A 22,195-nucleotide genomic window follows, 5' to 3' on the forward strand; every position below is an offset into this window, starting at 1 on the left:
TATACTCTTCTATGGCTTCACTTCTCTGTTGTGCTGATGTGTACGGGTTGGTTTCTATATCCATCAACTCGAACTGGCAATGCTGCAACTTTAGATATTCCTTACATAACTCATATTCATGTTTGAGACTCCCTTAGAGGGTACAAAACCTGTAACTCCACATATCGAAAATCAGCTCCACGGGAGGTCTGTTCTTTATGATTTCAACCCCCTCTATAACTTAAGTCCTAGAAGTGAATGAGGTGTACTTTAACCGAGACTTGTGCTCTTCGGACAGTAGACTCCACAATCATCACTTCTTCGGCGCGACCTAGCTTTGTTCCGATGTCTTCAACAATACTATGGCGACAATAGATATCAGAGAGATGAGGATGTAAACTTTAAAGGGGATATACTTCGAGAAGGTTTGACCTATCCCTATTACTCCATCGATCTATAGCTACTAACCAACCTCTATAGTTATAGGGCTGTTTCTCGAGAACCATCAGGAGATGATGTTCAGTGTCAAAGTAGAAGTTAACGGTGTTGTCGTCGTTAATCTACCCTTCTAATATCCCTACTAGCTTCCAAGCTCGAGGAAGGGCCACCTTGAGTCCCGCCGGATTTTGATGATACGGATTAAGGCATTTCGTGACTAGATATAGCCCATGATCTTTATTGAATTCCCTCTAAGCATCTTCGTGTACCGACCACCTTGATTTATCAACTTTTAACTTCAAATCCTGTAACGCTTTCCAAACATCAACGGATCCGGTTGTTGATAGAGATGGTAATTCTTATCATGTCGCTGATGCTCTTCTTCGGATTGCATATTGAAATTTTGGATTTTGATGCAAAATTGAGTTATATCGAAGTCGTTTTAAAGTATTTTCATAGAAATTCTGGAATTCACCTTTGCAAAAGAGAGAATTACTTTTTTTTATATAAATTTGTTTAACAATAAAATCAATTAAGACGAAAATCAAGTAATAATAGATGAATATCACAGTAAATTTATTCCATTTACCAATAAATATTTACAAATCTATTTTGTCAGCCCGTCTTCTTAAAAACCATATTCAACTCACTTCTACATATCTTTTCAAAAATTGTTTTTTTCAAAATATAGACAAAACAATTACTATTAAACAGAACAAAAATAACATTTTCAATCAGACTGATTATTGTGAATATATATTTTTTTAAATATTCTAGTGATTTTAATGTTCAGAATTTTTTTTCAAGTGTTTTTGAACAAAATTTACATCCAAAATCAACAAAAATAGTTTGTATTATTAAAATGATTAACAGTGATTAAACATGAATACATGGACTTGCATTATTCGAAAAAAATGAATAAAGTTGAACTGATTCGATATGACATTTTACTGAGTTACGATAGTTCGTCTGATTTATAAATTGAAACTGTAAAAATGTGAGGATTTAATTGAGAGAATGTTGAATGGGAATGGTAGATTTTGAGGCAATAAATAGTGGATAAAATTATGAGTTGTTGCAGTTTTTTCTTTTTTGCAGATAATACACGCAACGCAAGGCATGCATTTGTTTTCTCATCCACAGTACTAATAATAAGTCCATTTGATGGAGTTTGTCCCGTTTGTAAAGTAAATTCTACCAGTGGGTAAAATATATAAATACAAAAAAGATTTGAAAACAAGTTGTCATAAAGGAATAAATGAGGCTTTGCAGGTTGTGGGAGTGATGAGTGCGACATCTCAATCGACAGAAGGGAAATAAGAGTATGATTTATCATATAGTTAAATAGACAGAAAGGAAATATGATATAATTTTTGGACAACTGGAAATATGTTATTTTACAAAATCATGCTATTTAAAGTAACAAAACAAAAAGAGATGAAGCTTACGATTTAAATAGATCGTGAAACTTTTAGCGTATCATGGTTAATTATAGGGGGAATTGGATAAAAGAGACACTTTAAACTTTTATTTGTCATTGTAGGATTTTTCATATTTTTGGCAATTCTGGACATATTTTACCCTTTGTCTATGAAAAAAATAGTAAACTTAGTTTTAAAAATGTAAAAAAATATAAAAACTATTGGAAACATAAATATGATAATTTCTATGTTTAAGTTATTTTTTAAAAAATAGGAAATCATATTTTATTTTACCTTCTAACCAGGTTAGAATACACATTCTGGTGATCTACTTAACCTAGAAATCGGATAATAAATTTTATACATAGATCTATCCAGGGTATATACTGTAAACTAAACTTTTCTGTATTTTATATCTGAGTTAGAATTTGGTACATTACAATCTAGCAAGATGCTTTCAATCTACCTACAACTAGATAACGACATATAGCATCAACCCTATATTGTACCTTACGTAATTTTTGTGTCATAATCTCTTCTGTCTTTTACCTTATGTGACGCATAAGGAAGAATAGATTTCCTACCTGTTGTACTGTGTTATGGGTGAGGTAGGATATATATTCTAGTCAAATATGAAAAATATGGAAAGTTTTATATTTCAGTTAATATCTTTCCTAAATTTACGGTAAATCTACCATAAATCATGCACAATATCTTCTATCCCATGATCATTGAATTAACAAAAATTCAAATAAAGAAAAAAAAATTGTAGATCTGTAGTTCGAACCTACACCCACGACAGATACAAGGTATTTAACCAATAGGACACAAAGATTTTTGGTATCGTCGATACATAATTTAAATTTAACAAATAGGTCAGTTATTCTCCCCCACACAATTCTTAACAACATTAGATTCTTTTCTTTTCACGAAGAACCTGGCACTCATGGCGAGAATAAGCGTTTGAATACAATACATGGTGTGCAGTAATTGGCACTGCACCAGAATGATCTATGAAGAATTGCTTATCATCTCAAAGGTCTACAAATACCAAATATATGACCATTAGAAACTCTGTAAGAAAACTTAAAAACTCTTCTTGAGCCGTAAGATTTTCAGGAACCAAACCAAAGAATATTCAATCAAAATAATAGCAAAAGGTAAACTTAATCGGGAAGAAGGTAGGATTCTCCTCAAGCCAAAATCACCATTGAAGAGCTTCAAAAGCTTAGGCAGAGAAGATCAGAGAATTAGAAAAATAATTAGGGTAAACGTGTTACTTTTTCTTGCTTTTTTTACTTTTAAAAAATAAAATAATTTATAATTAAACCAAACTATGTATTTAATTGAAAATTTAATTTAATTAATCATGAGGGTATTATGGTATTAACATTAATATAAATCTTATTTTTCCAACTAATTAAGAAAAAATACTAGAAGGACAAACCTAGGTTGATGGTGTCTCTTTTATCCAATTACCCCTTAATTATATTACTAGGTCAAAAGGTTGAGCTTCTATGTTATTCTAACACTTATGTTATATTTACATGAGCCTAGGATTCTGCAATCCACTCCATGGTGGAAGAGTAAAAGGACCCATAAGTCAGAAAATTGTTAAAAAAATTTAAAACTAAAAATTGTTGATTTTACTCGTTCTCAACTAAACGATTCTAGTACACTTCCAATAATCCAATACAGATATTTATATCTTTTTATTTTCTTGTGGCTAATCTTTTTGTATTTCTTGATTTCTAAGTTTTCTATATATAAATGTTATCAAACATAGCAATCTGAATATATTTCAAAATGTTTCGAAAATCACAAGCAAACAAGCTCTCATTATTTCTCTCTCTCTATTAATTTCTACTAGCGTCCAATTATTTTGGTATGTGTCGTAATGTGGCCAAGACATGCTAAAGTTTGGAGCTGGGAAGAAAAATGCCAAGCTTGTACAGGCAATTTATTGGATATGCCACGAACTGATTTTTTTGTTCAAAGTGGTAGTGAACAGATTTGAGATGCAAACACGTTTCAGATTCGAATCTTCTATTAGAGAATCTTTAACAATGATATTAAATTTAGTGTTGAAATTACGTCAAATTTGATTTTTTGATGTCAAATATTTTTTGTCATTTTAAACAATGACACCAAATATTACACCAAAAATAATATTATATTATTTAATGTTTTCTATTTTAATAATTCTTTTGTTTTTAGTATTTGAAATTGATAAATAATTGTTTTATCGTATTTTGATATTATGTTCATTAAATTTTCGTAATTATACATTTATAAAATTTATTTACATTTATATGTAATGGGTTAACAATATTATACATGTATTTAATTTACACAAAATACTCTATTAAAAGTTACAAAACACTAATTATGAAAAGCACATAACATGACAATATATTTATTTTAATAAATTTGTATTAGTCAGTAATACATGTTTAACTATATTATAAAATAAAATATATATTTTAAAGTTTGGTGAATTTAATAATATTATATATAGTTTAACTAAAAATTATAATCAATATTTTAAAATAAAGTAAATAATAATAATAATTTAGTGTTTTTTTATTTAAAAATAAAATAAAATATAAAATTCTATGATATTTTATTTTATAACATAAAAATTATAATAATAACTTAGTATTTTTACCTGAAATCAAAATAAAAAAATATTTTAATTATGTAAAAATAATTTTAAAATATAAATAATATAATATATTTATGTTTAATTATAAATTTGAAATTATTAATAATAGTAATTGAAACAAATTTAAACTAACTAAAAATAATAATTGAACTATATTATTAAATGAGAAAACATAATAAATATGTATATAAAATATTTGGCGTAATGAATAGTGTTACACCAAATTTGGTATAACACTATTCACTCTACACCAAATTTGCTGGGATGGTGTAATTTTTGGTGTTCATTGGAGATGACACCAAGTTTGGTGTTTTGGTGTCTCATTGGAGATGATGGCCTTATGTGAAATCAAGTTTCATTGTTCTATTCATCTAACTCAAACATGAGTTCATGTTTTAAGATCCATTTGAATGTTTTGGAGAAAGAATTCATCCGCGGTCTTGCTATTCTTATGGATTCAACCGGATTAAATTTTTTGTTATTGGATGCTACTATTATTAATGATGTTAGTTATTAAACGTGGATTCTCATTAACGAATCTGTGTTTTGCAACAAAACAACCTACATACAGGGTTTTACAATGTAGTGACTTTGAATTTGATTGTAACATTCGAGCATTTTTATAAAAAGTCAGAAAACATCTAAAATACCCTTTTGCAAAAAAAAAGGGCCTAAATCTATATTTTCTTTAATTTATAACAAAAAATGATTGTTAATATTTTTTTTGTATCTGTTGAGATTCGAACTTACACTTCTATTCTTGTAGTAGAAAATTTTACCGATAGAAATAACATTTCATACTTAAGCTACCCAATTTTCTGGATAAAAAACTACTCATTTTATGTTTGATTTTATTATTTCATCATACATAATTTTGTTTAAATTCTTGATTTTGGGTGTTTAAGGTGAAGTTTATTCTTTAACACAACTTCTATTAGAGTATAGCTGATAATTAATTGAAGGTTTTCTGCAAAAAAGAACACTTAAAATAAACTTTTGCAATTTAATCTAGGAAATCAAAAATCCACAAGTCAATTCAGAAAGTGTTATTCGATCCGCGGTTAAAACATATATGTATTGATGATATGTTAGGCGTTAACTATTTAACATTATTGAAAACTACATCATTTTACTACTAAATTTTAGATAAAATAACATGTAACCAAGAAGATTCAAACTGTACAGCTCAACCACTAACTACGAGTTCTCTAACCATCTCGGCTAATGAAGCAATGGTTAAAGAATTTTTGGGTTGTGGTTGAGTGTAGAATTCGACTCTTGTTGATTACAGATTTTTTTCTCTAAAATTTAGTCAAAAAGGCGTAGGTTTCAATTTCATTAAATAGTTAACACCTAAAATGTCATTAATACATACTCTTTTATTTTAAACTATTTTTCTATTGGTTAAAATCTGGTTAGATTTACTGGTAATGATATTTGTATCTAGTATATATACAAACTTAAATGTTTTATTAATCTGTGTATCAAAATCTCGAACGACAAATAAAATGAAACAGAAAGAGTAGATTTTTATATCGCAGGTTAATTGTCATTAGGTGGATTGACATGAATTTTTTATTTCACGGATTAAATCGTAAAAAAAAAGTATTTCGAGGTTTTTTTGCAGGAAACCCTTAACTGAATATCAAAATGGTTTTCAGTTTATATAATAATTATATATCAAGCTATTTCGAGCTCCACACTAAAATTAAGAAAACAATGGTGCCGTTTAACTTGTGGTCCTGACAAAAAAGTATAGAAAAATTGAAACGGAATGGTAGGCCGTAGGCATCAAAGACAACCCCGTTGAATTTGCCAAAAAGAAACAATCAGAAGAAAGCAAAAGGAAAAAAACCTCAAACAAAATCCCTAGAAGTTTATTGGCTTTCTCGCTTAGAATTTCATCTTTTGAAAACTATCGAAGTGATTTCCCTAGTTAGATTTTAATCCTCCTTGAGAAAAACCCCTTTGAGTTTCTTCTATTTTAATTATCCCATCTCTCTCCTTCACTGTTTTTCTGTTCATAATAGCTGTTAGATCTTATGTCTTTTCGAATCCGAATCTTCATTAAGTTTCTCATTTGATTAAACCCAACAAGTTTCCAGTTTTCGAGACGAGTGTTATTAATCTTCTCCGTAGCTTTGTGACAACAGAGTCTAGGGTTTCGGCCTTTTTTTCTTATAGAAAATATTTTTTTTTTTTGTAAACTGCTTAAGAGATATTTCTTTGTTCATACTATTTTTTGGGGTTTATAAATGTTAAATTCTTGGTTTCATAAATTTCCTGCTATACAACAACTGTACATCACCATCATTAAGAGATACCCGCCTGCCTCTTTTCACAACCTCATAAATATTCCAACCATTTCATCTCTCGCTTCTCTCATCTGTTGTCCTCTGTAGGTTTTAAGTTCTTTTTGTTCTCTTCTATAATATGAACACCCTTCTTGTTCCTTATTGTCTACCTCTCTTTATTACATTAGACAGAAAGGAACAAGTGAAAAGAGTTTGGATCTTTAAGCTTTTCTGATCAAGTGGGTTTGACAAAAGAGTTTCTTACAGAGATCTTTGGCATTCTGTCCACCTCCCCTACCTATGTACATGTGTATTATCAACGTTGTGTTTTTGTGAGGGGAGGTGGGCATACTGCCAACAGAGATCTGTTAGGGTTTCTTTGTAAAACCCCTCATGATTTATCTGTATTCAAGATAAGACATTGGTTCATGTTGATCAAGATGACTTGATGAGCAGTAAGATCTAGGTTTGGTATTATCTCGGATCTAGTCAACCTCTTTATGTGTGATCACTACATCTTATTTTATTAAGTCCATTTCACTTGTCATTTCCCATCTCCTCTGATTTGGTTGATCTCTACGAAGTTTCTAGCTTTCCTTGGCTGAGACTCTAACGTGTTGGTAGGTTTCTATGACTGGATACGCTCACATTTGCTTTGTAAATGAACTCGCATCTTTTGAATTTCAATGGCGTTGACCAGTGTGAGGTTAATGTGGGAGTAGTGGTGGCGTCTTAGAAGTTTACATCATCTAGGAAAGGTAAACTATTCATGAAAAATGAGGACCCATTACTCAAAAAGGTACATGTAGATTGAAATCATAAGGCAATGTGGTAATGGAAAAAGAGAACTTACTCTACTTTTTTATGTTTTTGAAGCCCACACAATGTTATCATGATGTTTTGTTTAATTTTCTTGAAGTTGGAATCTATGTGTATAGAAAGTGGTTACTTGTGTTTGTGTAAAATGGGATGTTTCTTTCCACATTATGTGACGAGAGTGCAGGGTTCCCAAAAATTCGTCTATGGTTCCCAAATTTTTGAGAAAAAAAATTACCGCCCACAAATCTCAGGACCGCCTTGCGACTGTGATCAATCTGATAATAATAGATGGAGAAATCCCAGTTCAATCTTAAAATAGCTATTTGATTCGTTACTATATGTTTTCTTTTATTGAATATAGAATGTATTATGTTCATCTAAGTCACAGATTTTGATATTAATAGTTATGTAATACTATGTTCTTACACTCTTGATATTGTAGTCTTATTTTTATGTTTAAGTTATTATTACTACAAAATGGATTTATCATTATACTTTATTCACATTTTTCTCTACTACATTTTTCTAGATACGAAACGAAGAATGACAACGGGTGGGTGTCGACCAACTTCGTACTAATTTGTCTTCTTTGTGTTGATTTTTCATTTATTTGGTTTTAGATGCTTCAAAACTGTTCTGTTGATTTTCTTGCGTTATTAGATTAACCAAGAAGCTAGCTGCTGTTCTATTGCGGATAGGTGAAAACATTAAAAATTGCCAGGGTTACATACATCATACATGCATTACATTTGATTTTAGTCGATATTTCTTTATTTAAGAAAAATAACAGTTGGATACAATCGTGTGGTGATATGATCTTCCGTGACTCTGTAGATATGTATAGTGCACAACGTCTTTGATGTGCCTACAGCTCTACGGGTAGGGAATATAGATTTATACATTTATATAAATAATAACGAAAAATGGAGTATAAGTACTCAACTGAACCTTCCCTAGTAACCTCATCATTGGATTTGGGGTTGTGTCAGCTCCCTTTAAGTTATCCTTTCAAGACAGTCGCGAACTTTATAAACCGTATTCTTTTGCGCGCGTGACTGCCAATCTCCCGTTGTTTCTACGCTCTACTCCGCTTCACCGTTTCTGTTACGTAGGTCAACGTAAAGACTTTAATAAAAACAAGTGCGATAGTCCATTTTTAGCCTAAACGGTGAAAAGTCACTCTAAGTATACAATATGACTCGTAAAAAATAGAGTTGTTTGGCTTCTATAAAATAGAAACCGTATATATATAGAATCTCTATAAATTAATACTCGATAAATTAATAATTTTTATAAATAAATAAATTTTGCCACTTCCAATTTAGACCGGTGAAAAATATGATATAAATCGATAAAATAATAAAATAATAAAATTTTTAAAACTTTCATGTAAATATATAGTCACATTAAAATAATAAATTAATAATCTATCTATAAATATTTTTATATAAATACAAACTAAACATTATATTATCGGTTTTATATTTACAATGAAAATAACTCTATTTTAACATTTTCATATATTTTGGTAATATTTTATAGAATTATATCGAAAACTGCATGATAATTTTATGAAACATAAAAATATACATCAATTAAGATAATAAAAATATGAAACTTTAATTTCTAAAATTTATATAATATATATACAGTAAAATAATATATTTTTAGTTTATAAATAAAAATATTTAAAAATATAAAAGAACCTAAAAAGGAAAATTTTGTAAATTAATATATCTATAAATTAATAAAATTTTAAAGTCCCAACATTATTAATTTATAGAAGTTATATTGTACTTACATTGTATCCGGTTCAGTGTTGGCTCAGTTATCTTGTTTTAAAATCAACTCCAGTTCAACGTTTTAACCCTTGATCAAAACACAAAGGTTAAAACTCTTAATCAGTGGCAAAATTCATAAAGAGCCTTTAGAATTCGGGTGATCTTGTTCCAACTTATCCGGTATGATCTTAGATAGGTGGCCCAAACCTGTACTATTCACTAATACTTTATAGGAAGTTCCCTAACAAGAAGATGTTCCAAAGTTACTACTCGTAAAAGAAAGCTCCTTCGAATTTCTTTACAGTGAGATTCAAAAGATTACCTGTTGAAGAGAAGAGCGTTCAATGAATGGTTTTGGCTCGTTTGAGGGTGGGTCGTCTCGGGTTACAGATGCAGCAGAGACGAAGCTCTCCTGCTTTCTTTCTCTTCACTTTGTCTATCTCCACTTCACCTTTGAATTTTACGTGATTTGCACGAATAGGGCAAACGTCCTAACTCGGGCAAGTTTTATCATTATTCTACTCGATTCCTTAGTAATTAGGCCTGTTGGGTTTTGACCCATTATCAAAACCCAATTTTAAAAATTCGAGATGTATTTAAACCACAACCATGGCTTATGAGGGTCAAAGACAGTTCACCAGAGATTTCTCCCCTCTAAAATTATTCATTGCCAAATGATACTCTTACTGAGAAGTTAGAACATTAACTAAATTAAGATGGTGGCCAATTGATGCGATCTCATTTGTTCTTATCAAAACTAGCAGATTACCATATGTAAGTTAAATCTATAGAAATATCTTAATTCATTCACTTTTTTCTCTCACTTTATGTCTACACCAAGACAAAATCAATCACTAGAAGTCATGGTAGTGACGAACCATGTTGCGTCTACAAAAAAAAAACTCATCTGATTACATAATACTTATGAATGAACTTTAAATATATTATTGATTATAGAAAACTCGCTAGGTCAAACTCGTCTAGGAAGTAGGAACAATAGTTGAAAATTAAACAGGGAACATTAGATTATTATTCTATTCTCTAGCAAACGAAAAGGAATTAAAATTTTCATACCTTTAAAATACCACGAAACAATACCCTAAAACACAACAAAAAGAAGAACAGAGAAACTGAAAAAAAAGACACAACGAAGCCAACAAACTTCAACAGCACAAAACAAAAAGATGACCATCATCCATCACAAACAACACAACATGTCTCTTATCATCATTAATATTCATGTTTTCATCAGTGATCATCTTTCTTCTCCTCCTCAACGGTCTTTGAGTGGTATCCCGGAAGCTTCTCTTTAATCTTCTCCAAAATTCCCTTCTTCTCCGCCGGATGCGCTTCCTCCACCGGAGGAGCAACAGCCGGTGCAGCCGCTGCAGCTGAGTCGTCTTCAGGCTTCTTTCCATGTCCTGGAAGCTTCTCTTTCAGCTTATCCATAAACCCTTTCTTCTCCTCCTCTGTTTGCCCCTCTCCTTCAGTAGCAATCTTCTTCTTATCCTTCTTCTTCTTTCTCTTCTCACCATCTTCACCTTCTTCCTCGCTTGACTGCCGAGTTCAAATACATATATAGTTAGGTCACGTTATATATATCATCAAAAGCTCACATCTAACACCGTATATATATATATATATATTCTATATTATTCTGAATGTTCAATATAAAACTTACGGAGCTAGAAGAGCTGTCGCTTCGGTGAAGCTTCTCAAGGAGACTTGGTTTCTTCTCCTCTTCTTCGTGTTTAACCTCAGGGACCGGCTCAGAAACCTGAACCTTCTGCTCGAACTCCGAGTGGGTCGTCTCTTCTGGTTTTGTTTCCTCCTTCTTCTTTTTCAAGAAGTCGAACATACCACGATCTGTTACCTCCCCAGTCGCCGCAGATGATTCCTCCGTTGCTACCTTTGGCACTTCATGCTCATGAACGTTCTTGGTTTCCTCCGCCATAATTGTTTAGACAAGTTTTGGTATCGGTTTATGAAAGTTAAGAAAATCGAAACACGGATCAAAAGTATCTTTCAACTCAAAAAGCTGATGAGACTCGATATAATGGTGAAGAGGTGTTGAGAAATGAGACGACTGAAAGTGCGTTTTATAGTGTGAGGAAGACCGACACGGAGTTCACGCTCTGTGATCATTTTTTTATTTTTTTAAATATATATATCATAGATAAACTATAGATAGATAGGTTTTGAATGTAGTAAGAATTCAGTGTATCACGTACGTTATGGATGGTCATTCATAGGCCTGGGCATAAAATCCGGAACCCTAAATCCGAACCGAACCCGAACCGAAAAATCCGACCCGTTATCCGACCCGAAATGTAAAAATACCCGAACGGGTCTTGTAGGGTGGTATAAAAATATCCGAACCCGAAGTGTTATTAACCGAACCCGAACGGGTAACCCGAAAAACCCGAAACTAATAGTTAATATAAATATTTTGAAATATATATATATAAGTATTTTAGTTATTAAATTTAATATTCGTGGTAATATGATATATAATAATAAATATTAACAATATTAAAAATATTTCAAGTACACAATTAGTTATAAATAAGTAATTTATAATTTGTTCATTGGAATAACAAGTCTACTCTCTATAATATAATGTATATTGTTTACAAATAATGTTTGTTTTCATACTTGATTTAACATTTTATTGTTATTTTAGCAATTTTATGTGAGATAGATTAGTTTTAACTAATTTAGCTGTTTTTCTTTATGTTTTCTTTAAGTTTTTGTTTTTTTTACTTTGGTTATATCCGAACCGAACCGATATAACCCGAACCCGAATGATATATGGTTACTTTATGGGTTTTAGGATGCAATATAATTATTAACCGAACCCGAAGTGTTATTATCCGAACCCGACCCGTACTAATGAAATTTTACTATGGGACCTAGGAGCGTAAATCCGAAAACCCGAAAATCCGAAAAACCCGACCCGAACGCCAACGGGTACCCGAACGCCCAGGCCTAGTCATTCAATGTTAAATAACTTCAATAATAATTAAAACCAACAAATAAAATATTGGGTTAGATAGGTAATTGGATAGAGTTGCAAGTATTGAAAACTAACTGGTTTTAGACTTTTGAATAACAGATCAATATAGGCTTTTACTTTTGAAAAATTACTAATAGTTCTCAAAATTTAGACAGCTTAAAGAATCTAAAAATCTTTGGAACAAGCAAAAGAGATTAAAAAGAAAATATGAAATTGGATAGTGATTAGTTCAAAAAAAAAGCATAGTGATGAAATTGCAAATCCCAGAAATAGTACGATGGAGTAGCGGGACAAGTGCGGTTCTTCTGCACATGTAGTTTTTCCGCACTACATTCACCATTTACTCTTTTATGTTTGTAAAAGCAGTTTAAGTAGGAGATCTGCATGCAGATCAAAATTTTCTGTCTTTTTGTGGAAAAAACAGGAGATCTGCATGTAGATCTCACCCGCCAACATTTGGTGGTGTTGATCTGCCTTTTTTGTTTGGTTAATAAATAATTTTGTTACAATACATAACTTTAAAATATATTTGTCTAGTTTTATTAATATAATATTTTTATTTTATTTTATTTACAACTTTAACAATACAAAATTATCATTTTTACTTATTATTTTTGTCATATAATTTTTACTTTTTAAATAATTATATTAATATAATACATATTTCAATTATAATATATTATGTATATCTATAGTAATATAGCTTAAATATGTATACTAATATAAGAGATGTGTATTTTGTATTACTTAAATATATAGTAATATAATTTAAATATGTATACTTATGAAGAGAGAGATATATATTTCATTTATATATTTAATTATGATATGTATTATGAAAATATATAGTAATATAATTGAAATATAAACAATAATGGAAGATATATATCATTAAATTTTTATTTTAATATTGTTATATTATGGATTTAGTGCAATAATTTTTGTTATTTATGTACTATATTTATATATTATATACTTTGATATATTTTATTATAATCTTTTAAACATTTAATCTACTTTATTTGGATTTTTTCATTTAAAATTATAATAACTGTTTGTTCTAATGTTCCGCATTTCTCGTGCATGTTATGTAACTCTTCTGTTTGAACCGCTTGATCTGCATTTCTCCTGCTTGATATGGTTGATCTGCACTGCTTGAACCGTTTTTACCATTCGAAGGTTTGGTAATTAAAAGAAATAAAGAAGGCAGAGAGAAAAGTGATTGTAAGCAATCAAATACAAACACGTGTCAATATAACATGGGAGTTCGTCCTTGCGTAGGACCCATAGACGTGTACTGATTGACGTAAAAGACGTAGTGTCGGTGATGTCGGTCCACTTGATTTATTGACTGGTGCCATGTTGCACGAACCTTTTTTTTTTCTGAGAGAAAACAATTAAATATTCTTGAGAAAGTTACTATTTTCCGACGTACATATAAATGATAGTTTATTGCATTGGTAGAGATAACTTATACGGTTACTTTGGATTTCTAAAGATAAAGGAGATATGTTAATGATTGGTTATTAGGGATGTCATTTTCAACATATTTCAGTAACGAAACTAAAATATTAAAAAGGGCAGATGTTAATAATAGGAATGGATCATCTCCTAAAATTTGTAGAAATTAACAAACTGACCGTGTTCCATTAAAAGATGAACACGACGTGCCATATCAATTGCCTGTTAAACATAACTTATATATATTCTTTTGTCTATGGTTTTTTGACTAAGTGGACAATATCAGCTAAGGGGCAAATAAGTTGTCCTTAACGATTACTTTCAAAGGGCCGGGCCCAACATATAAAATGGGCCTATGAGTAAGGATCCGCTCTATAACCCGACCCGATGATTGTTGACACGCGGAGAGACACTCGGCGAATGGAAACGGAAGAGAGTTGTGTTAACAGATTCTCTCGCTGCTGCATCCTCTTGTTTTCATCCGACGCTTCTTAGGGGTTTCAAGGAAGCGCGATGATAACGAGATCGAATCTAGCGGAACAGCTCAGGGAATATCAGATTCGATCAAAGCATGATTGGGCCTCCGTCTCTTTCTTCTCTTCCACCTCCACTTTCTCTTCTTCCAGGTTCCAAAACTATACAATCAAAAGATTTTAAAGGGTTTCGTTACATGTTCTAGACATTATGTGATTCATAAGATGCTTCATGTAATCATGTCTCTCTCTCTTGGTTTTATGTTTGGTAATGAATTAAAAAAAAATCATATTCATTTCTTGTGTCTTGAGTTCATTGCCATTATTGATTCTATTGTTGTAGGCTTGTTGTGACATTTTACTCGTGGTACTTATGTCATTTGCTTTTTGATACAGGGTCCATGTGGTAGTGTTTGTGATTTGGGAGCTTGTGATCTTACTACTCCTGGTGTGTTCAGCAGTATCCTTGTTCTTGAGGCGGTTGCAACTAGCATTTATCATGGTTTGTGTCGGCTTGCTTTTGCTCTTCTGTATGAAAATTATAAAGCAAGCGAGACTGGCTAGGAACAAGAAGCGGAGGATGCTTCTTCCTCTCTCTATGTAAAAAAGGACCAAACCGAGGAGAACCTTTTTTTTTTTTAATTTTCTTAGACAACCATGACCAACTCTTTTCTCTGTGGTATGAATGCTGATGAAGACGACAGTTAGGGTCAGACTTGTCTCTGGTTTCTTCTTATCCTTTGAAGAATAGACCTGATATTGGAAACCAGGTGCTGCTATTCCAGGGCTTATAGCTTAGACAAATCAGAGCTACGTAACTGAGAACTAAAGTGGTTTGAGAATATTGTTTTGTTTTTTCTCCTGTTTATGGTGGTTTTGAAATTAAAGACATGTTAGTTAGTTCGCATACACTACATTCAAAAACAAAAGTTTTAATTAGCAGTACAAAATGTAAGAAAATGCTCGAGGAGTTTTGCTGATGGATCGGTCTCTCTCGTACCTTATCCTGATGGTTGGTTCTCGTTAGGGAAGCACTATCCGTTCCTGTTTGGAATCTAGTGGATCGCCCTCCAGAATGTGCTAGAAGAGCAGGGTAGGGACTCTCATCCAAGTGAAAAGTAGGAATGCATCGATTGGATTGATTTTACCCTCTAGTTCTAGCTCGTTCGATTAAGCTCAAAAAGCATTTGCCTGAACAAGAGTAAATTCATCTCTTTTTTCATCGACGCAAGGCAAGTCAAGACCAAAACAAGGCCTGGAAACCTGCTAGCTTTTTTTTTTTGTGATATTGTAAAACGCTAGCCGTTACCACCCGCAAACACGTAACAAACAACCTGCGTGAGTCGTGGGAGATGATAACTTTTCAGTCATATTCATGAATAAGAAGTTAGTTAAATTACTAGCAAACGAAACAAATCGGCAGATATGGGCCTTTTATCTTTCAATTGGGCCTCATTGTTTTAGTTGAGGCCTTGCACAAAAGACATGTAATAAAAAAAAAAGTCACGAGCTACATGGTGGTTGCATCGAAATCTCAGGTAGGAGAAAGAGTTGAAATTGCAGTAGCGAATTTGAGAAAATGGGTGGAGGAGGAATAACATACAAGGGAGTCACCGTACAAACTCCGAAGACGTGGCACACCGTCGCCGGAAAGGGCTTGTGCGGCGTCATGTGGTATATCTCTTTCTTTTATTTGATTTTTTTTCCAAAGAATCTGTAACTAGAATCCATGTTAATTCGTGTTTTCAGCTTGTGAATTGTCAAGATTAGGATTAGAGGCAATAAGATAGACGTTGATTTGAATTTGATTATGATTGAAGAAAACCAGTCACATTAGATATTGTTTTTCTTAGCATTCACATCTTAAACTCAACTCTTTTGATATATTTTTTTTCAGGTTCTGGATTCTGTACAGAGCAAAGCAAGACGGTCCTGTAGTCATGGCAACACTCTCACTCTTTGTTAGGTCTATTAACTTTTTTATTTGATTTGTTTCGTTTCTTACTCCCTCCATGGTGGTGGCGGCTAAATGTGTGATCTTTGTTGTTACTTGGCAACTACTAGGGATGGAGGCACCCCTGGGATGGCCATGGTGATCATGGTCACGGTGACCATCACTAGGTAATGAACGTGATCGGGCTTTTGATGGTTCTTTACCACATTTTGCTTATCGCGGGGAATATTGAAAAAAGTATATTCCTTGTGACCTTGTCTTACTAAACCCTCCTTGTTTATGTAGTAACAAGGCACCAGTTATGTCTTTCTATGCATAGTGTTGGTTAGCAATACTTAGTTGTCAATTGCTAACCGAGTCTTTTCAAATGGATTGTGCTACGTTACTCTCCAGTTCACCTCTCTGTGACTTCGTTGCAGTCATCGAATACATTTGCTTAATTTGCGTGAGACTAATCTATGTTTTTTGGGTTTCCCCGCTAGGTCTAGTGGAACCTTTGAAGATCATGAAGAAAACCTGGTCGTCTCTGTTTTATTTTCAGCCTCAGATGTTCAAATAAAGAGAACCGTGAAGAAGACTTCCATATTATTTGTATACACACTTTTTGTAAGACTTGCTGCGTGATGTTTCTTAGCTTGCTACTTCTGTTGGTGTTACTGATGATATTTGTTGTTGTTTTTTTCTTTTGAAAAAGATGATATTTGTTGTTTTTCTGTTTACAAACAAATGAAATTAAAATTAAAATCGAGCGCTAATTTTCGCGGTGTGTTGAGGAATCGGCAAGTGCGTGATTGCATCTATGGTTCCTGATTCAATAAAACAACAAAATATCGATTCAAACCGATTGTCCCGGGACAATTTGATCACTTTGACATAGCCAAAAAGAGTAAAACACTGGTAACATTAAAATGTATAGTTTAAGCTCTCAAAATTTGGCTATTTATTATGAATTTCTCAGCTTGGACTGGATCTCTCAGAAAATGAACTTAGCGGCAATATTCCAGCAGAGCTTGGAGGTCTTCTACAACTACAAGTTTTCAATGTCTCTCACAACAAATTATCAGGAGTGATACCAGAAAGCTTTTCAGGTCTCAAGAATGTGGAAAGCCTTGATCTCTCCTTCAACAAGTTACAAGGCCGGATACCACAAGGACTAACAAAGCTGAGCAGCCTCGCGGTCTTTAATGTTTCGTTCAACAACTTATCAGGAGTCATTCCACAAGGGAAACAGTTTAACACCTTTGAGACACAAAGCTTTGTAGGTAATCCTCTTCTCTGTGGAAAACCAACCAACAGAAACTGCGATGGAAGTACCTTTCAAGAAGAACCAGACAATGGAGTCAAGGATGATGAGAGCCAAATCGACATGGTTTCTTTCTATTGGAGTTTTCTTGCAGCTCATGTGACCATACTTCTTGGAATATTCTCATCTCTCTCTCTCTCTTTTGACTCGCCTTGGAGCAGATTTTGGTTCTACGTCGTTGATGTTTTCATCAACAAGGTGAGGAATTTGTTGTGCTAAAACTACTCTTGCTGCCGATTCCATTAATGTGCCATATACGTTGCTCTTCATTCTTCTCTAAACTTCATGCTTTGTTTCACATAACTTGTGTTTAGTTCCTATCTTTGAATAAATGTAATGCTCAAACATGTCTTAACGTGGTGTTGCGCTTCTGGGTTCGATCCACCGTGGGAGGAGTGTCCAGGGCCTTAACAGGTACAGACGCAGGCTGGCTCCGGGCCTAGGTAGGAGGATTAGGGCCGAAGGCCCGAACCTCCGACCTGGTTAAAAAAAAAAAAAAAAACATGTCTTAACGTTTATTGAACAAAGAAACGTCCCGTTAGTTCTCTTCGCTCAAAAAAAAAAAAAAAAATCTAAATCTATACCTGCTTTACTTTTCAAAATTTTAAATTATTTTTTAGGAGATAGTTTAGTTACTAAGTTTTGAATTCAGCGATGAAACTGTTTTTATGAGTCCAAGCAGCTATAAAATGGTTGTATATACATACATGTAGACCTACTCAAGTCGTTCCCAGTGACCGGTTTACAGTTTTGGATGATGGTGCTTAGTGAAGCTCCTGCCCTTAGCCACGACTCAGCTGGCTTTGTTCAAAAAAATCACCAAGAATGACGTGATTTAAGATGCCATCAATATTTTGCATGTCATTATAAAATTACGAAAAATGATAAAAATGTTACAAATTAAAGACGCCAAGAACTATTTTTTTAAAAATCAGTATTTTACTAAAACACATGATTTAATTTTTCAAATATCAAAATTAACATGTAGTATTTTTTCCAACCAAAGCATCAAGAAAAAAAAACAAGTTAAACAAACAAATTAGAAAATTTGTTAGCCAATTAAGAGCATCTCCATTAGTGAAACTAATTAGGGGTCACACAGTTCCCCAAAAAAAAAATATTAAAGAAAGCCAACAGTTATGAACTCCACTCCCGCGAGCTCTTCCCGGTGAACCTGTATCATCACTATTTCGCGGGCCCCACGACACGTGGCGGCCCACGATTGATCGATTATTATTATTATTTTTTTATTTTTTTTTTAGGAAAAAAAGTCAAACAGAAAAAAAAAATAAAAAAATAATAAATTTTTTTTTGGTGAACCTCCCCATGAAGTTCACAGATGGAGATGCTCTAAGATGGGACCTAAAATTGATATGTTCTAATTGGGTCTTAAGCCCAACTTACAAATCTGTTCAGAGGCGGGAGCTTCCCACTTAACAGCCAACCCTCTCATCTCATCAAACTCTTCCACACATCTCCTCATATCCAAACCTCCGACTCTTTTCCTCGCACGTGCGAATTTATCTCCGGCGACTCCATCAAACACTTCCTCCCAACCTTTCTCCCACTCCCCACGTGCGTCGCACAGCTCCATCGTCCCATGCTTCCACTCCGTCCAACTCCACCCTCTCCTCATCTTTCCCATCACCTCCGCCACGCACGAGCCCTTGCACGCCACCGTGCACGGCCGGCACTTAGCACCGTTCAACGGCCCGCCGCTTGATATCGCAGCGACTGGAACTCCGTATTTAGACGGAGGGAACTCGTAGGTTCGGTCGGACATGATGCAAAAAGGGAGAGGTTTGGTTACGTAAGGCACACGGCGAGTCGTGAGCTGAGCCTTGAAGGCGGATTCGGAGTTGAGATTAGTTTTACCGGCGGAGTCAAGGTCGGGGATGAGGGAGAGGCGAGAGAGAGCCACCGTGGAGGTGTCGAGGTCCCCGACGCCGAAGCGGTCGTTGAGGCCACCGTAAGAGGATCCAGGTGGGACTAGGTATTGACCCGGTTTGAAGTATTCTGGGTCGAGAGAGTCGGACCAGTATCCGTCAACACGGGTCCGGACTATCCAGTCGTACGTGAAGTTGTTCTCGTTTTGGTATGCCTTTATCATGGTGATACAGCCTTCTACGAGACTGAAGTACTGTAATAAACCCTGTCATTGCGACCAAGCAAGAAAACACACGTTGAGAAAATATTATCAGAAATTATATAATAACGGAAAAATAAAATCAACGAACACACATTGAACATATTAGGAGACGATAGTAAATACTAATTTGTGTAGATTAATTACTTTTCATTGTATAAAATTCCATAAATTTTTTAACTCTATATAGTATATATATATCACGTATGCATACTAGAACCGCTTGTCAAAATGAATAATCACAAAATCAAGTAAGTATGACTAGATTAACCTGTGGAATTAATATAAAACACATGATTTAATTTTTCAAATATAAAAAGTAACCTGTAATGTTTTTTTCGATATAGACTGAAAGATTAGATCACAACATATGCTTAATATGTACATGGTTGGAACCATGCGTAAACATCATGACGCCAGTTCACCACGCATGAACATCATCATGCCGCGCATTTCACCATTCCATAAATAATTATTACCATAAATTAAGAAATACCAAAAACAGAATACCCATTTTCTAATATATACAATATGTAAATAACAAGTTGTCAAACTAATCAAGATCTTCTTAATGGTGAAAGTGTGTCTAGAAAGGTATATGAAATCAATTTCAATCTCGGAATAATAGGACTGACAAGTCAAAATCCATGCGAGTTGCGTGTCAATGACAATCACCAAGAAATAAAAACTCAATTTCAAGCTCACATACTGACATTATAGAACTCGAGTCAGGAAAGAGGCATTTAACCCACAAATGTTGTTCTTATAAACAAGTATGGTCAATAAGTAGTTAATTCCACCAATATCATAATGTCATGAGTTATATACCTCTTGAAATAGTATTTTATTAACATTTTACCAAAAAATTAACATTTAAAAAAATGCTATATATATTCTGTTTCCAGATAATATATTTTTCAATTTTCACACATTAAAACATATTAAATCATGATTATTAATATATTATTTTCTATAAAATATTATTTTCAATAACTTTAAGCCAGAAATAACTTTATAAATTCTTTTGCGAAATTTACAATATATTACTATTAACTAATAAAACGCATAAACAACTTATTTTCGAAACATAGTTTAAAAATTATTTCTTTTGAAAACAAAAGAAGTATTTTACTACAAAAGCAGAAGAAAATAATAGATTTCTTGAAAATTTTGAGAACACCAAATACCAAAACAAGTACATTGATAATTAGTACATAAAATTCCATCACATGAGTAACGTATGGATCAAGAAACGGTTACCAACCCTAAAACTCTCCAACTAATATAGCATGCAATTAATCAAGAATCAAGCAATTTTGTAAAGGGTAAAAAAGTTAATGTATTTGATAATTTACCTTAATCCCATTGGGAGAATGCATAGGCGTGAGCACTCGAACCATCGACTCAGTCTCAATGATCGGCTTAGGCTCAAAGATACGAACCCACGCGAGCCTCGGCGAGTCCTTAAGCAAACTCAGCTTGAAAGAGTTGTGATCAAGAGGACTATTTAGAAACAAATCAGCGTTAGGATAAACCCTAAGGATCTTCTCAATGATCGACGGTCCGGTTAACTCGAACCGCCTCGCTCCTCCAACCAAACAAACCGCCATCTTCGAACTCGCCAACTCCTCCCTCTTACCCCGCCGTGGATCGGAGGTTTCGGTGGTGGCGGTTAGGGTATGAGTGTGGAGTAGGTTACGAAGAGGGACAAGAGTGGGAAGAGGATCAAGGGTGAGGGTAGGTAGAGAGAGTAAGAAGAGGAGGGATATAGAAGGGATTATGAGGATAAGGAGGAGACGGTGATCTACGTCGGAGACTCTCTTGGTGACGTACATGACGACGGATCTTTGGCGGAGGGGTATAAGTGGTCGCAACACGCGATTCAAAACTTGGAACTGCTTCTGAGAGAGGAGTTATAGTTTGTTATGGTGGAAGGTGAAAAAAACTTTCAGCGTGGGATTGTTATTTTTTTCCTTTTCCTATTTTATATTTATTTCTTTCCTCTAAAGTTGTATATATGAGTATCTCTCTACTCATATAAATCTGATAATTAAATCTACACGTATTGATTACGTTACAAAGGAAATGACATGTTTAATGAATGTTTCTTTAAAAAAAAAAAATTAATGAATGTTTTAATTTAAGTTTTTACAATGTCTTCTAAGCAAAGCTCATCGTCAAAACGTATAGACTCTTTACTAGGCGTTTTTAGAGAATGTGTGACCGTTATAGGGGGTATGTTACAATAACAATGAACTAATTATACCTGCCGTATGCATAATTGCATATTCCAATGTACATCATATTTGAGAGCATTAAATCATACAAGCTACGTAGAGGAGAATGTCTTTGAATTACATCAAATATGGTTCCAAATTTGCTCTGATAAATATATATGTTTCATTTTTATAAAAACCAATAAGATTTATTTCTTTATTTTTTATA

At 33.3% G+C, this 22,195-nt stretch overlaps 5 protein-coding genes across 8 annotated transcripts; 3 read left to right on the forward strand and 2 right to left on the reverse strand.

The window, feature by feature from the left end:
• Window positions 1-10,453: 10,453 nt before the first annotated feature.
• Window positions 10,454-11,480, reverse strand: LOC108833597 (dehydrin ERD14). The gene is made up of 2 exons (XM_018607005.2): window positions 11,079-11,480; window positions 10,454-10,954 (listed from the first exon to the last, which is right to left on the reverse strand). The coding sequence occupies exons 1-2, from the start codon at window positions 11,349-11,351 to the stop codon at window positions 10,646-10,648; spliced, it is 582 nt and encodes a 193-aa protein (XP_018462507.1). The 5' UTR covers window positions 11,352-11,480; the 3' UTR covers window positions 10,454-10,645.
• A 2,679-nt stretch (window positions 11,481-14,159) lies between these two features.
• Window positions 14,160-15,247, forward strand: LOC108833600 (uncharacterized). The gene is made up of 2 exons (XM_018607009.2): window positions 14,160-14,500; window positions 14,744-15,247. Exons 1-2 carry the CDS (start codon window positions 14,388-14,390, stop codon window positions 14,949-14,951), a joined length of 321 nt encoding a protein of 106 aa, XP_018462511.1. The 5' UTR covers window positions 14,160-14,387; the 3' UTR covers window positions 14,952-15,247.
• A 607-nt stretch (window positions 15,248-15,854) lies between these two features.
• Window positions 15,855-17,056, forward strand: LOC108833601 (uncharacterized). Of its 4 annotated transcripts, none has more exons than XM_056990718.1 (4): window positions 15,855-16,021; window positions 16,245-16,313; window positions 16,412-16,468; window positions 16,790-17,056. In XM_056990718.1, the coding sequence occupies exons 1-4, from the start codon at window positions 15,927-15,929 to the stop codon at window positions 16,923-16,925; spliced, it is 357 nt and encodes a 118-aa protein (XP_056846698.1). In that variant the 5' UTR covers window positions 15,855-15,926; the 3' UTR covers window positions 16,926-17,056. The 4 variants fall into 4 exon arrangements, 2 of the variants coding, with proteins under 2 accessions (XP_056846698.1, XP_018462512.1); XR_008936711.1 differs by having other exon boundaries at window positions 15,858-16,021; window positions 16,412-16,538; window positions 16,784-17,056; XR_008936712.1 differs by having other exon boundaries at window positions 15,858-16,021; window positions 16,412-16,538.
• LOC108833598 (receptor-like protein 15) lies at window positions 17,028-17,895 on the forward strand. Its single transcript, XM_018607006.2, has 2 exons — window positions 17,028-17,084; window positions 17,260-17,895. The coding sequence occupies exons 1-2, from the start codon at window positions 17,028-17,030 to the stop codon at window positions 17,821-17,823; spliced, it is 621 nt and encodes a 206-aa protein (XP_018462508.1). The 3' UTR covers window positions 17,824-17,895.
• Window positions 17,896-18,630: 735 nt separating this feature from the next.
• Window positions 18,631-21,716, reverse strand: LOC108833602 (uncharacterized). Its single transcript, XM_056990362.1, has 2 exons — window positions 21,106-21,716; window positions 18,631-19,756 (listed from the first exon to the last, which is right to left on the reverse strand). Exons 1-2 carry the CDS (start codon window positions 21,583-21,585, stop codon window positions 18,983-18,985), a joined length of 1,254 nt encoding a protein of 417 aa, XP_056846342.1. The 5' UTR covers window positions 21,586-21,716; the 3' UTR covers window positions 18,631-18,982.
• Window positions 21,717-22,195: the final 479 nt, after the last annotated feature.

The sequence above is a fragment of the Raphanus sativus genome, chromosome 7 (genome assembly GCF_000801105.2).
Source record: "Raphanus sativus cultivar WK10039 chromosome 7, ASM80110v3, whole genome shotgun sequence".
Lineage (NCBI taxonomy): Eukaryota > Viridiplantae > Streptophyta > Magnoliopsida > Brassicales > Brassicaceae > Raphanus > Raphanus sativus.